A 13,740-nucleotide genomic window follows, 5' to 3' on the forward strand; every position below is an offset into this window, starting at 1 on the left:
CATTACTGATAAATAACCATCTTGAGCATGATTTTATGTTTGGTCTACTTATATTATCTTCTTTTATTGTTTTGTGATCTTATATGATGTATTACCTATAATATCACATTTATAATCTATATCAAATTATGATAATATATATTGTTATTCTATTTGGTTGAAACCTTGATAAGACCCTATTCATTATTTCACTTATTTCTCTTTGGCCAGATAGGTGAACTTCCTTAAGCATTTGTTTTTCAGATCTTCTGGTGATTGACTCCCTCAGTGTTTGTTTAAAAAAGTCTTTTTTTTTTGTCATTTATAAAAGAATGTTTTTTTAAAAAATTGAATTTTAGATTGACATATTTCATAGTTCATTGGGTTTTTTTCTGTGCTTTAAAGATGTTTATTGTCTTCTGATGTGCATAATTTTTGATACATCTATGATTTTTCATCTTTGTTTCTTTGTATGTAATGCATCTTTTTTTTTCCTTATCTGTTTTTAAGAGTTTGTGTGTATCATTGATTTTTAGCAGTTTGATTTGGGTGAGCATTGGTGTGTTTGTTTCTTTTTAAAGATATATTTTTTAGAGAAATGTCCACTGAAATCCTTTGACCATATTCAAAACTGAGTTATTTGTCTTTTGTTATTGAGTTTTATAAGTTCTTTTTATATGCTGGATTCTATCTATTATAGAATTACCGGATGATTTGCAAATATTTTCTTCCATCTCATGAGTGCTTTTCACTTTATTGTTACCGATTACATCTGTGCAGAAGGGGTACAACCTCATTCTTTGTGTATAGATAGCCAATTGTCCCAATACCGTTCACTGAAAAGACTATTATTTCCCTATTGAATTTTCTTGGCACTGCGATGCCCATAGATTTTAAGGTTTTTCATCAAAATGAAAAGAGGTCTCTGGATCACCAGATTTCTGAGCAGGAAGCAGGATAAGAAAACTGTTAAGTGGCAAAAATAGACTATTTCTTATGGAAAAGAAAGGCTTCTTAGAAGTCAGAGTCAAGAATAATGGAGTAGAGTTCTACTCCTAGAAACAGAAATGGGCTCTGATAGAAAGACATTCCCGGCCCTCCAATCTCAGTCAGATTTCAGAATTATGTGAACTAGTGACTAGTCCTTAAGGAAAGGAAGTGTCTCTTGCAGTTTTCCTTCCCCGGCCTCGCCATGGTGTACTGGATGTATGGATGGCAATTACTGTAGTATTTTTAGACCATAATATTCTGGATTTTAAAAAGGCACATCTTCTGTACTGAATATTTCGCATGTGGAAGGAATGAAAATTATTGTATCCAGAGGGTGGGATATAAGTTAAATGTGTCCACAAACCCTTCAGGCTCCTCATCAGGATGTGGAGCCTGTTTCCTCCATTCTAGCATCAGGGCTAGCAGTGACTAGTGGAAAGGAGGTAAATGACAAGGAGGGAGCTGGAACCTAGGCTTGAGTACCTCACCGTTTCTGTTTTGCTCTTGTAGAACCTTGCCCTGAATGTAGAGGAGCCACATAAGGGAACTGTTCTAGTCTGCTAGGAGAGAGGCCACATGGAAGATGTTATGGTTTAGATATGAGGCGTCCCCCAAAAGCTCATGTGTGAGACAATGCAAGAAAGTTTAGAGTTAAAATGACTGGGTTATAAGAAGTTTACTCTAATGAGTTCATTAATCCTCTGATAGGGATTAATTTGGTGGTTAACTGTAGACAGGTAGGGTGTGGCTGGAGGAGGTGGGTCCTGGGGGCATTCCTTGGGGTATATATTTTGTCTCTGTTGAGCAGAGCTTGCTTTCTGCTTCCTGGTGCCATGTTCCCAGCTGCTTTCCTTGACCATGCTTTTCCACCATGATGTTCTACCTGGCTTGAACCCCAAGGAATGGAGCTGGCTGTCTAAAGACTGAGACCTCTGAAACCATGAGCCCCCAAATTAACATTTTATCCTAAAATTGTTCTTGTCAGGTTGTTGGTCACAGCAGTGAAATAGCTGACAAAAACAAAAGAGAACCGAGATGATGCCCTAACACTAACACTGGCACCAGCTGCCAGACTTGTAAGTATGGCACCTTGGGCTTTCCAGATTAGAAGAAAGCTCCAGCTAAATACAGCCACTTGAGGAAGTTCCCTGCAAACTAGCAAGGAACTGCTGGCCAACCCACAGAATACTGAGCAATAATACCTTAATGTGTCCTAAGCCACTAAGTTTTGAGGAGGTTCCATTCAGATCCAAAAGTTCACTGAGAGGCCAAGTGCAAGAAAGAAAGCTGCAAAAATTTCAGTTATTAAGGCCTTAGTTTGGAGTCAGTAATTGAAGAAAAGAGAAATAACTTATTATTTTTTTTGTTTTGGACTGAGTTTCCCTTTCTTGTGAGACCCAGAAAACTCGCAGAGGAAGAAGTCCTCCCCACCCCCGCCTTATCCTTGGGGAGGATTAGGAAACGGACAGCTGCAATGAATGAAGCATTATTGAAGGTCTTTCCTGGACATCGCCTTTGAGTTCTTGGGAGGAAATCCAAAGAATTATAACTAAAAGTTGCTGAAAATATAAATGGCTTTGTTTCTTGAATAAAGTTTTCTTTCAGCATTCCCAGGCCTTTGTCCAAGCCAAGGCAGAATCACAGCTATCAGGCCAGCTGGGAGAACAGGACAGTTTGCAGTCAGCCCTAGAGGCTCTGTCTGCAGGGCACCTTTTCCTCCCTGCAAGGAATGGTTTGATTGTGTGGCAGTGCTTCTCCTGCCTCTTGTGTGCACAGGGCTTGGTTAGTTATCACTGCCTCTGCTCTGCTCTCCTTGCTCTGACACTGAGCAATGTCCTCTATGAAGCCTCACACCCTTCAAGAAAAGGCCTTGTTCATTCATGACCCAGGGGAAAATTGAATAGAGAAGAAAAGGCCAAAATAGAGGTTCCTGCTGTTTTTCTGTTATCATTCAAATGTGAATCCAGACCCTCCTTGGACGTGGTTTAATCATTTTAATGAGGTATTGAACTTGCTTCCCCTAGTGAAACTTCTAAATTAGTGTAATTTAGAAGACCATAGGCGACATAATAATTGATCTCTAGCCACATGTTCACATAGTTCTATTATTCTGGATTTTATATGCACAGATAAAACATATTTAAGAACCTTTTTTAAAAGGGAATTTTCAAATGCCCTTTTAACAAGTTAATGTTGCTGAGCTTGGTGGTGCAAACCTGTTATCCCAGCTCCTGTTATCCAGGCCGAGGCAAGGAGGATCACAGGTTGGAGGCCAGCCTGGGCAATTTAGTGGAACCCTGTTTCAAAATTTAAAATAAAAAGAGCTGAGAATGTAGCTCAGTGGTAGAGTGCTCTGGGTTTCACCCTCAGTACCAAAAAAAAAAAAAAAAAAAAAGAGTTCATGTAATATGGAAGGGATGTTCAGATCACAGCCATCATCCCTGGCCTACTTCTAGCAGTGATGATAGGACTTTGCATTCATCCTTCAGACATCTGTATATGTGCACATATATGTCATACATGTGTCCACTGTTTGCCCACTCAGAACAAAACACGCTCCTATAAGAATTATTGGTAATGTCCCCTTTTACTGTCATAAGTGGTTTTTGTTTTGGTTCCTAAACCCAGGTGTGCTTTACCACTGAGCTACATCCCCAGCCCTTTCTATTTATTTATTTATTTATTTATTTATTTTGAGACAGGGTCTCACTAAATGGCTGAAGCTGGCCTGAACATGCCATCCTCCTGCCTCAGCTTTCCAAGTTGCTGGGATTAAGGGCCTGCTCCATCCCTCTCTGCTCATCAATGAAATAGGTAAGTCATGGTCTTGAACCAAGTTCCCTAGAAATAAAAACGTGAGGCAAGGATTAAGTGCTCATGGTTTATTTGGAAGGTTCAATCCCAGCGCCCTGAGAGTGATGAAAAAAGAGGAGAAAAGGGCAAGAAAGACAGGAAAACAAGGCAAAATGATACATTAGTGCCACATGAGGCCCAAAGAGGCAGCCAGCAGCAGGTGTCTTTGTCACATGGTATATCTCAGGAGGGATGGAGAATGGAACAACCATATCTCAGACAGGGACACAGAGAGGAGGAAGAGCATTGCTTATCTGCTCAGCACCTTCCTGTTGCTAATCCTGTTCAGTCCCACCAAGATTTAAATCCCCTACAGTTCTGCATTGCTCAGTTTATTACCATTAGCAGCTGCTTGAAAGTCAGCTTCTGTATCCTGCAGCGTGGCTTTTCATCCAAGCTTGGAACTGATGATAGGATCCAGAAATTTAAGTAAGCCTCTCCTCCTGGTTGCCTGGCAGCAGACTACCAGAGGTGCAGGAGGCAGCATTTTCAGGCAAGCAACTGGTTTGCTCTAAGAAGCAGAAACAGAAAGCTGGCCATGGTGGTGCCTGAGCTTGAGTAAGCGGCTGGGAAGTGAGTTGTCAAGATGATAGTTTGAAGGTATCTGGGAGATACTAAGGATGTGCCCAATATAGTGATATAACCTGTGTAGACTCTGGATTTTTGAAAATTAATATTTCCTAACTGTGAGATAAAGAAGTATTTAAAAAGCAAAGTGATGGTAATAAAATAATATGCATTTCAACATGGTGATGCTTTGGTACTACTATACTAGAAGACAAAATGAAGTAGTTCAACATTTGACTTTTATCGAGATTTGCCATTCTGGAGGCAGCAGTGTCAGGTGGTTTGTACTGTCAGGTACCACACACAGACTTGTTTTTATTAAGTGTTAATAATCTTTGATAATGTCCTGAGCAAAACACAAACACAAACTGTCTTCCATTTACATAATAGTTGCCTATCTAGAATATTCAGAACATATTGAACCAAAATGTTTTCATAGGTAAAATGAAGTCAAGGTCTAGGCTCAGATAATTTTTTTTTAAATTTTAATATATTTTATTCAACCCAATATGTCCAAAATATCATTTCAACATGTAATCCATATAAAAATTGCCAGTGAGGTATTTTACATTCTTTTATACTGAGTTTTGAAATCCATGTGTATCTTACATTAACATCTCACCTCATTTTGGATTTGCCACATTTCAAGTGCTCAATGGTCATGTGTAACTGATGGCTACCATATTGGACAGTGCGGCTCTAGAACCTGTTTTTTCAAGAACTGGACATCCATTTGTGTGTGTGTGTGTATTTTAGTGTGAAATTAGGGGCAACATATACAAAAAAAAAGTGATCACTGTGCAGGCGAAACAAAACACACCTACACAGGGGGCTACTGCAGCTGCAGAACATTTGTTTACAAACTGGACAAAGGGATGTGGGTTGTGGGGAGTCAAATTTGGGTTCCACTGGTCTCTTTTTTGAGGCTTCATGTGTAACAGGCCCTGTACTTGGTTCTGGAGGTACAGAAATAAATACAACACGGTCCCCATGGGCATCTACAGAAAATGGCCACAGTGCAGTGGGACAGGAAGTACTCTGACCTGGGAAATGGGAGGGTTCTGAGTCTTTGCTCCTCATTCTGTCACCAGCTGGATGGTCTCAGGTGTGTCACTTAACTTCTCTGGGCTGAGTTATATTGGCTTACAACTAAAGAATTGGATCTGATTTAGACAGGCAGTTTTCAGATGGGTTCAAAGAGGTGCCTAGGGCTGAACAGGCAGGGATACCACCCTTACCCCACAGTTCACTCAGGTGGCCCTGCTCCTGTGTTTCCAATACCAGGCTTCTAAACAGAGGTCCCTTGGCTTAAAAGGGCCGGGGGGGGGGGGTGCTAAAAACACACAGAAGCAGTTAAACACAAAGGCTCTGGTGTCAGGAACTGCATATGCAAACTCCATCTTTGCCCTTACCCCACCAAGCCAGTTTCTTCATCTATAAAGAGCCCCTTCTTTAGGGAGGATAAGGGTCAAATGAGCTTATCCCTGTGATGCACAGGGCCTGGTACCTATTAAGTGCTCAGGAAATGCTAGCTCCCTGCCTCCTGAAGCTTCCATGGTTATCCTGCAGAAAGAAGATCTGGAGGCAGCTGAGCAGAGTTAGGAAGTTCTCATACAGAAGTCTGACTAAAACGAGGGTCAAATCTAAATGTTTACAAGAGCCACACAGGTTACCTAAGGGCAAGAAACAGGCCAGGTGTGAAGCCAATCCAGAGAGAGACCTAGAAAATATTTCATTTGCCTTTTAACGCTACACAAACAAATCAAAACAAAACAAACAAGACACATGGTGTCAGTCCAATAATGAACTACAGCAGCTCCACAGCCAAGTCCTGGGGACTGTGGTGAAATGCTCACATCCCCTCCATTCAGTGCCTGCCATCTGCTACAGTCCAGAAGTGCAGGCCCAGCACCGTCAGGCTGACAGCTCAGTGAAAATCTGGTTTTGAAAGGCTGGTGACCCATTCTTTTTTCCTTCCTTTCTTTAAAAAAAAAAAAAAAAAAAACACCATGTGGCTCAACAAAATGCATCACAGTGCCATTCGAAGGCGGGCCAGGGGCTACCCACTTGTGGCCTCTGACATACATGTTCTGGAGAGTCCTCCGCAGCCCTGAGGGTCTGGAGGGCCATCAGGCAGTTTCTACGGCAAGATTCTTACAATCTTCAAGATTTTCTCCAAAACCTCTTCCCCAGCAGAGCCGTAAGAATCAGGGTGCAGCTGAGTCTTGGAAAACCCCATTTCTCATCTTCCTGCTCCTCCCAGGCCTCTGGTCACCAGGGACAGTCCATAAGGAAAAAGCAGAAGCAGAGAGGGGTTGGGGTAGGACCCCACATATGCCAGAGAGAGGGCAAGGAGTAGCAAAAGAGGTATCATTTTCCTCTGTTTATTTCAAGAGAACAAAGAATTAACCATCAAATTCTGTACAAAAACATGGCATCAGAGCTGTGGCAACCCTTATGCCAGCCCCTTCCCATGCCTGAGCCCAGAGCCCCCCTCATTTGTGAAAAAACAGGAAAAAACCAAAAACTCAAATTCTGGGGGGGGCGTTATTATGAAAAATCAGGGGAAACCTTCCTGGGCCCCCCTTCTTCCCTATCCCCAACCCAGGAACTTGAGTGGAGGCGCTGTGGTCCTGGCCACGGTGAGAAGTGGGGCAGGCAGTGGGCAGTTTAGTGTTCGGCAACCAGTGGGGCTGTGGGCAGAACCTGGAAAGGCCTGAGGGGCTCGAGGACGGGAAGAGACCCCTGGCCCGGCCTTGGCCCATAGTACACTCGAAAACAGTTTATAAAAATTGGGGCCAGAGAGTAGAAGAGAAAGGAGTCATCAGAATCAAAAACTAAATAGTGGAAAGATTTTTTTTTTCTTCTCTAAAAGGCAAAAAACTACAAACAGCCCAGGTCCTGAGCTCCCCAAGACTTGGGTCCTCCATTGCCCGCCACCCCAGCCCGGTAGGAGTGGGTATGGGGAGCAGGGAGAGATGGATTCTTTAAAAAGTCACCCCTGGACGGGAAGGCTCGTCTTCTGTCACCTTCCTCTGCCTCCCGACACTGCCAAGGAGAGGGCTGGTGAGGACCGGGGCTATGCCGGCAAGCTTAGCTTCTTCCCCTTTAGGACTTTGGTGATATAGAGGTAGATGAAATCGCAGTAGAGGACAGTCTGGACCAGGCCAGCCACGACGGCGATGAGATCGAAGAAGCCCTCAAAGTGGTAGCGCCAGATCCAGTTGAAGAGATACAGGGTGCGGTAGACGCCCAGGGCAAACAGGTAGTGGCTCGTGATGGTCTCCGCCTCGCCAGTCTTGCTCACCATGAACAGTTGCGGCAAGATGGCCACCGACTCCAGGTGGATGGAGAAGGTCCAGAGGATCTCCAGAGGAGTGAAGTCGTGGTTGACCAGGAATGCCAGGATGGCTGTGGGGACAACAAGGAACTCCACCCGGAACGTATCGTGGTTCCCACCCTAAGTGGCTTTGAACTTGCTGTAAATCATCCAGACCGTGGTGAAAGAGCAGGCTGTGTAGACCACCTTCATGCACGTGTTGTAAAGTGAGATGTAGTTAAAGAAGAGGTCCAGGTAGCCGGCAGTGAACACCACCGCAAACAGGACCTGGCTCTTCCCTGAAATCCCGGCACACGAGCGGGACTTCCAGATTTTAAGCAGTAGCAAGATGATGGCTAGGAGGTGGGACAGGTCTCCCAGGAATCGGAAGAGATTCATGGCTGGGGGGGGCTCTGGCAGGGCTGAGCTGGAGGGAGGCAGGCTGGTGGGGGCTGCCCCCCGGGGCTGCTGTTCTGGCGGGCAGAGGGGCGGGAGAGGGACCCTCCGGTGGGCTCCACTCCGGGGAGGGGGTTCTATGAGGGGGACTCAGATAATTTTAAATGGTTTTCACCTACATGGATCTCAGAGGACACACAATTGATTGGGAAGTGCTTCCATCTGATGCAGAGCTGTCCTCATCAGAGTGTCAATCAACTCTGGCTGTTGTTTATTAAATAGCAATAGTGGAGTCACTGCCTCCAATCACTGGGATAGCCAAATAGCACTGGTACAGATTTCCATAATGTTCCCAGTGGGGCATAGAGAAGTAGCAATCTTTTCCCTCTTCTTGAGAACCACTTTAAAAGAAAACACAAATGGGGGACATGCATCTTGTGGAACTTGCACGTAGAGGTTTTGTCCATATTAATATTTTGAGTTGTAGAAATATTCACACATACCTGTGTGCCAGGATTTATTTAGTATTGATGGTCACATTGACTTTTTCTTGGTTTTTGTCACAAACAATGCTGCAAAGATTGTGCATTTGTGTGATTATATCTCTAGAATTAATTCCCACATGACAAAAAGTGCTTTGCATTTTAAAATTTTATGGATTTTTGTCAAATTTCCCTACAAATGATTACCAAATAGACACCCAGTGATTGCTGAATAAGTGCCTATGTTCCTATTCCTCCTACCACTACACATTATAAAAGTCTAAATCTTGTTAACTGGTCCTGTAAAGATGAAAAAGAAAAATTTTGAATATCCTATTGAAAGCCATTTTTTCAGCTCATTTTACATTACTTAGTAGCTCTCAGCCTTGACTTGTTTTTGTATACAGGGCATTCATGTGGAAGAGAAATTGGACTTTCAGTGTTTTCTAGGGTAGAGCCAGGGTCACAACTCAAGGTTAGGCAGGCAGAAGTTTTGACTCTAAAAGCACAAAGCCTTGCAAGCAATTCTAGTCATCTAACAATGGAGTGGCCTGCCTGAGGAGATAAGGAACTCCCTCCTCTGTAAGCTGGAAATTTCAATTTCAGGCTAGATGAACATTTTCAAAGACGTTCAAGAAGAGATTCCTGAGTTTACTGGCATATTATATGAGATCAGTGTTTCCCAAAATGTAGTACCTTGACCATGGTGTGTGTGTGTATGTGTGGAGGGGTGACTTTAGGTGGTACAAACTTTAAAACATTTTTTAGTTGGTGTAAATTCATTTTTCTATGTATTTCCCATGTTGCTGTTACTGGAAAACCACATACCTAGATATATGAAGGTAATAGTGCTGAAACTATAGGTAAACTTTGAGCAAAAATGTGCTTTATGATCTCTGAGGTCTTTTTTGAAAGTTCAGTTCAAAAATCTAATCTCAAGAACTGCTGAAGTTTCAGCTAGTAAAAAGATTTTTGAATCAAAGCCTGTTACATTTATTATAAACAATTTAAAAACAATCTAAATTATAGTACAACAGAGAATTCAGGTGCTTAGAACTTGGTGCACATGTCAAATCCCATGAAAATTTAGTTAAAAATGCGAGCCCTACATCCTAGGTGAAAACCTATCCTGAAACTAGAGTCAACTTAATAATTTAGAGATAATACTAATATTTTAGAGAGTCTGTTAATGTTTACCACAATGTGATGAAAATTGTATATTTTGAGTGAATTCAGAAAAAAAGATAAGTGAACACACATGAAAACTTGCTAGTGGCGTCCCGTTTTCCACCCTCCAAAGCCAGTCTTGACAGAAAAGAATAGCAGGATTTGTCTTCATACTCCCATAGTCCTCTGTGACTGTCATGAAACTACCATCCAATCCACTATGGTATATATTTGGAATGTAATATAAACTTCTTCACTGGAAATCAGGGGTGAATATTTATTTAATCCATATATAAACAGTACATGATGTTCATGGTGCTATAAACAGACACACACACACACACACACAAACCAAAAACCTCAAGATATATCCAAAAATCATTCTCTCACCCCAGCCTACTCTGATTCCCTCAATATGGCATATTTAATATTAGTAAAATGGGATACAAAGGCCCTGTCTATTAATTTTAGGAGAATCTTTCTGACCATTAAGACCACTCTTTCTGATTTCAACCAAGCAGAGTCAATGAGCTTTTGGACAAAGGACCAGTTGAACAAATTAATTAAGTGCCTCTGCATGGGTATTTTGTGATAAACTTATGGCATTATTTTTCCTACTTACTTCAAATCAGAAAAAAAAATCATATCCATATTCCTATTGGATTTAAAAATTCCTGTTAAAATGGGTTACAGAGAAATCCTCATGCCAGAGAATTCACCCTCATCCAATGACAATAGGCAGCTTACCACAAAGTACAGATTAAAATATTGCTCATCAGTATGGTTTCCAGGTAGGGACAAACACTGTAAATTTAATAATTCATGAGATTGCACACAAAGCAAATTGGAAAAAAAATTCCCCCAAATGACTTGGTTATCTGTTGACTCAGATATGATACAAATCTGAGCCTGTGCCATGCACACTAACACACATCCAAATAAGATGAAGATATACACTATTCATTCTAACTTTATGAATTCAGAATGAGAAAAAAAATTGATTATTTGAAATTATGCATTATAGCCACTCTGATACGATACACTTTAATTGGGAAGAAAAAATGGTTCACATACACAACTGTCTTGGCAAAATTTTCTAGTTCTTTGCTAATAATACATTTTAACTTACTTCAGAAAATGCATTAAGTTTATTCAAATATATTTTTCCTAAAATATAAATATTTAAATTAAATTTTTATAAATGTAGAGGATATAGTTTCTGTTGACTCTCACACAAATATCAATCAGTCCAAGACTTAAGTGATAAGGAAATAATATCTGTAATTATTATGATCATTTTAATTTGTCTATAAATATATATAGGATCTTTGCAACTTAATTAAGAGTCATTAACTCATACTTCATGTAGTACCGAGCACCTTAGATTACATATTGTTGAATTAAACTATTGGCATTAATATAGGCATTTTAATATGTTATTTACAATACACAAGTATAATTCTCTTGTATAACAACATTCCAGTGATTTTGAAAATATATAATGAAAGAGTGCAGTGTAATTTACAAATGTGTCAATGTTTTCCTACAGTATTTAAGCTAAGACTTCACTCTTCAGTATCTTAAAATAGGAAACAAACAACAAAATGTCAATGACCTAAAGCTTTGTTTACTAAAGTATGGTTTATAAAACGTTAGCTTCACAAGATGCTCCCAGAAAGTTCTGTGGGTAAATGTAAGGAAAGACACACTGGATCCACCCACCCAAAGCCCACTTGAAGAATTGTAATGAGCATTAGAGTTTCTGAAGTGGCTGGCAATCATGAAATCTGTTTAACATTTTAAAACTTAGTATTGAACAAAGATTTTTATTACTAAACCCCTATCCAACTGACCCTGGTCAAAGTACCACCCAATCAAAGCCCCTTGGAACTAATGTTGTATGATACTACATACTTTGGGGAAATGTGCTTTAAAATAAAACTTTGCAACTGAATAAACATATACATATAAGGGAGCAAAATTACTTTTTTAAAAAAAAACAGTTTCACTTTTTAAAGCTCTTTGCATAGGTATTTGCGAAAATAAGACTCTTAAAACACACAGGTCTAACACAGAACACTTGTCGACATAAACTACAGGGGAAAGAAGTACAGAAATGCTTACAGAAATTGTAGAGCTAATTTTGAAGGTTTGAGAAAAGTGACTCCAAAATCAAATAATGGATGTTATTTTTGGTGAATTAATTTTGAAGGATAGATGCAAAAGCATTAAATCAGTAATGTGTTATATACTGTCTCAAAATATTTTCATAGAAAAATATCAGGTCATTATATTATTTCCCTGGAATCCCAAGAATTGCAGATGCTACCAGTAGATTTCACCATATTGCTGGGTCCATATGTAAAACTCAGCATCATCCAGAATTACATGAGACTGTTCGATTACTTGCTTGAAAATGCATGCATACAAGCACAAGCAGAATGAAAGGTCAATCAATTGCTGAGTGCTTCCACTGAAAACAGTGAAATGGGGGAGAATTAATTAACCCTCCAACCTGGTGGATTGTTTTATATATATATAATCATACATATGCATATATGTATCAGATGACACTCTCTTTTTAAAAATACCCACAATTTTCTTTCTATAAATAAAGCTGTCAGTTTTGGCTATAAGATAGCAGACCTTGGTGTAAGTGTAGTCCCCAAATTAATCATCTTTTGTACACACAAGTCTTCAGCAAATCTTTGCAATTTAAGCAGTCTACTTTGGCTCAGATTCTGCTAGCTTATAGCTCAGATCAGTATCTGATGCTTTATTTAATTCCTGCTCAGCCTATGCCAATGACAACACTTTGGAATCATTCTACATCACTGAAAAAGAATTCATTAAGAAAAAAGAAACAACAGCTGCTTCATACTTCAATGAAAGGTGGGTTTCCATTTGAAGTATTTTTCTTTCTCTACCAGTGAAAGTCAAGTTAACTAGAATTACAAAATAAAATCACAATAGAACTAGGGATCATTGTTGCTGGGATGGAGGGAGTAAGTGAAAGTATCCATTTCTCATGTATTCAGCCCTTGCTTACCTGGGTGAACCAGTCGCCTAGAAACTGGTATGATTAAGATCTGCACATGCTGTTCTAATGGCCATGTCCTTGGTTGTCATATTTTAGAAGCTATGCTATGTCATATCATCTTTTTAACCTCATTCTGTTCTAAAAAGTTCTAGTCTGATCTTCCTCATGGTGTTTTCTTAGCGCACCCTGTGTAGTTGCTGAAACTGACAGAGGACCTGGGACAGCTGCACATGACTCCTGAGACCTGAAGCTGGCCATGGCATGCTACATCGGGTGCACTGCTCACTACAGGTGGTGCCTGATGTCACACTCCAGTGGCACTGCAGACCTCTTTTCTGAGGCAAGTTGCCCCTCTGTTTAGGCCACCAAGCCCAGTCTTGTAATCTTAGCCGAGAGAAAGGAATGAATGATGAAGACGATCGGCTTGGGGCAGGAATGAAGATCCAGTTGCTGAAATTTAAAAAGAGAGCATGAGAGATGTTAAATTAATGCTTGATGCAGAGTAGTGATTTACACATCAAACAGATCTATGAGCACCTCGGCTTTTAAGCATTAACTGGAGCAATTATGTTTTGAAATCATTGCCTCCCAGCGAGATAAAGGAGTAACTCTTTGAACTTGTTTCTTGCATCTCATACATCTTTTTTTCTGAAATAGATTTTGTGAAATTTATCTATATCAATCCCATAAATATTGATGCTACTTATTTGATTTGCCATTTTGACTGTCCAAACCATTTATTTTTGTCTCCACAATCATGATATTTATGTTGGGTTTGGGTCAGCATGGAGCAATACTAAATTACACACCTAAAGATGAGGTTTAAGTCCAGATTCTGGAATTTTTTAGATGTATAATCTTGGCCAAGTCACTTAAAATTATTCTCAGTCCTACTAACCTGCAGGTCATAAGAGTATTAAATAAGATATAGCACGTAAAAATTCCTT

At 40.3% G+C, this 13,740-nt stretch overlaps 1 protein-coding gene and 1 pseudogene across 1 annotated transcript in view; both read right to left on the bottom strand.

Moving 5' to 3' along the window:
* Positions 1–6,757: 6,757 nt before the first annotated feature.
* Positions 6,758–8,107, bottom strand: LOC124106803 (ER lumen protein-retaining receptor 1-like; annotated as a pseudogene).
* The window catches only part of Sntb1 (syntrophin beta 1), a 234,752-nt gene continuing 227,769 nt past the window's right edge, over positions 6,758–13,740 (bottom strand). Inside the window, exon 7 of the mRNA XM_046464598.2 lies at positions 6,758–13,243. Within this exon, the coding sequence (XP_046320554.1) occupies positions 13,151–13,243 (93 nt within the window). The 3' untranslated portion in view covers positions 6,758–13,150. The remainder of the gene's footprint in view (positions 13,244–13,740) is intronic.

The sequence above is a fragment of the Marmota monax genome, unplaced genomic scaffold (assembly GCF_021218885.2).
Source record: "Marmota monax isolate L192 unplaced genomic scaffold, Marmota_monax_Labrador192_F-V1.1 WCK01_AAM20220418_F8-fsc00003, whole genome shotgun sequence".
Lineage (NCBI taxonomy): Eukaryota > Metazoa > Chordata > Mammalia > Rodentia > Sciuridae > Marmota > Marmota monax.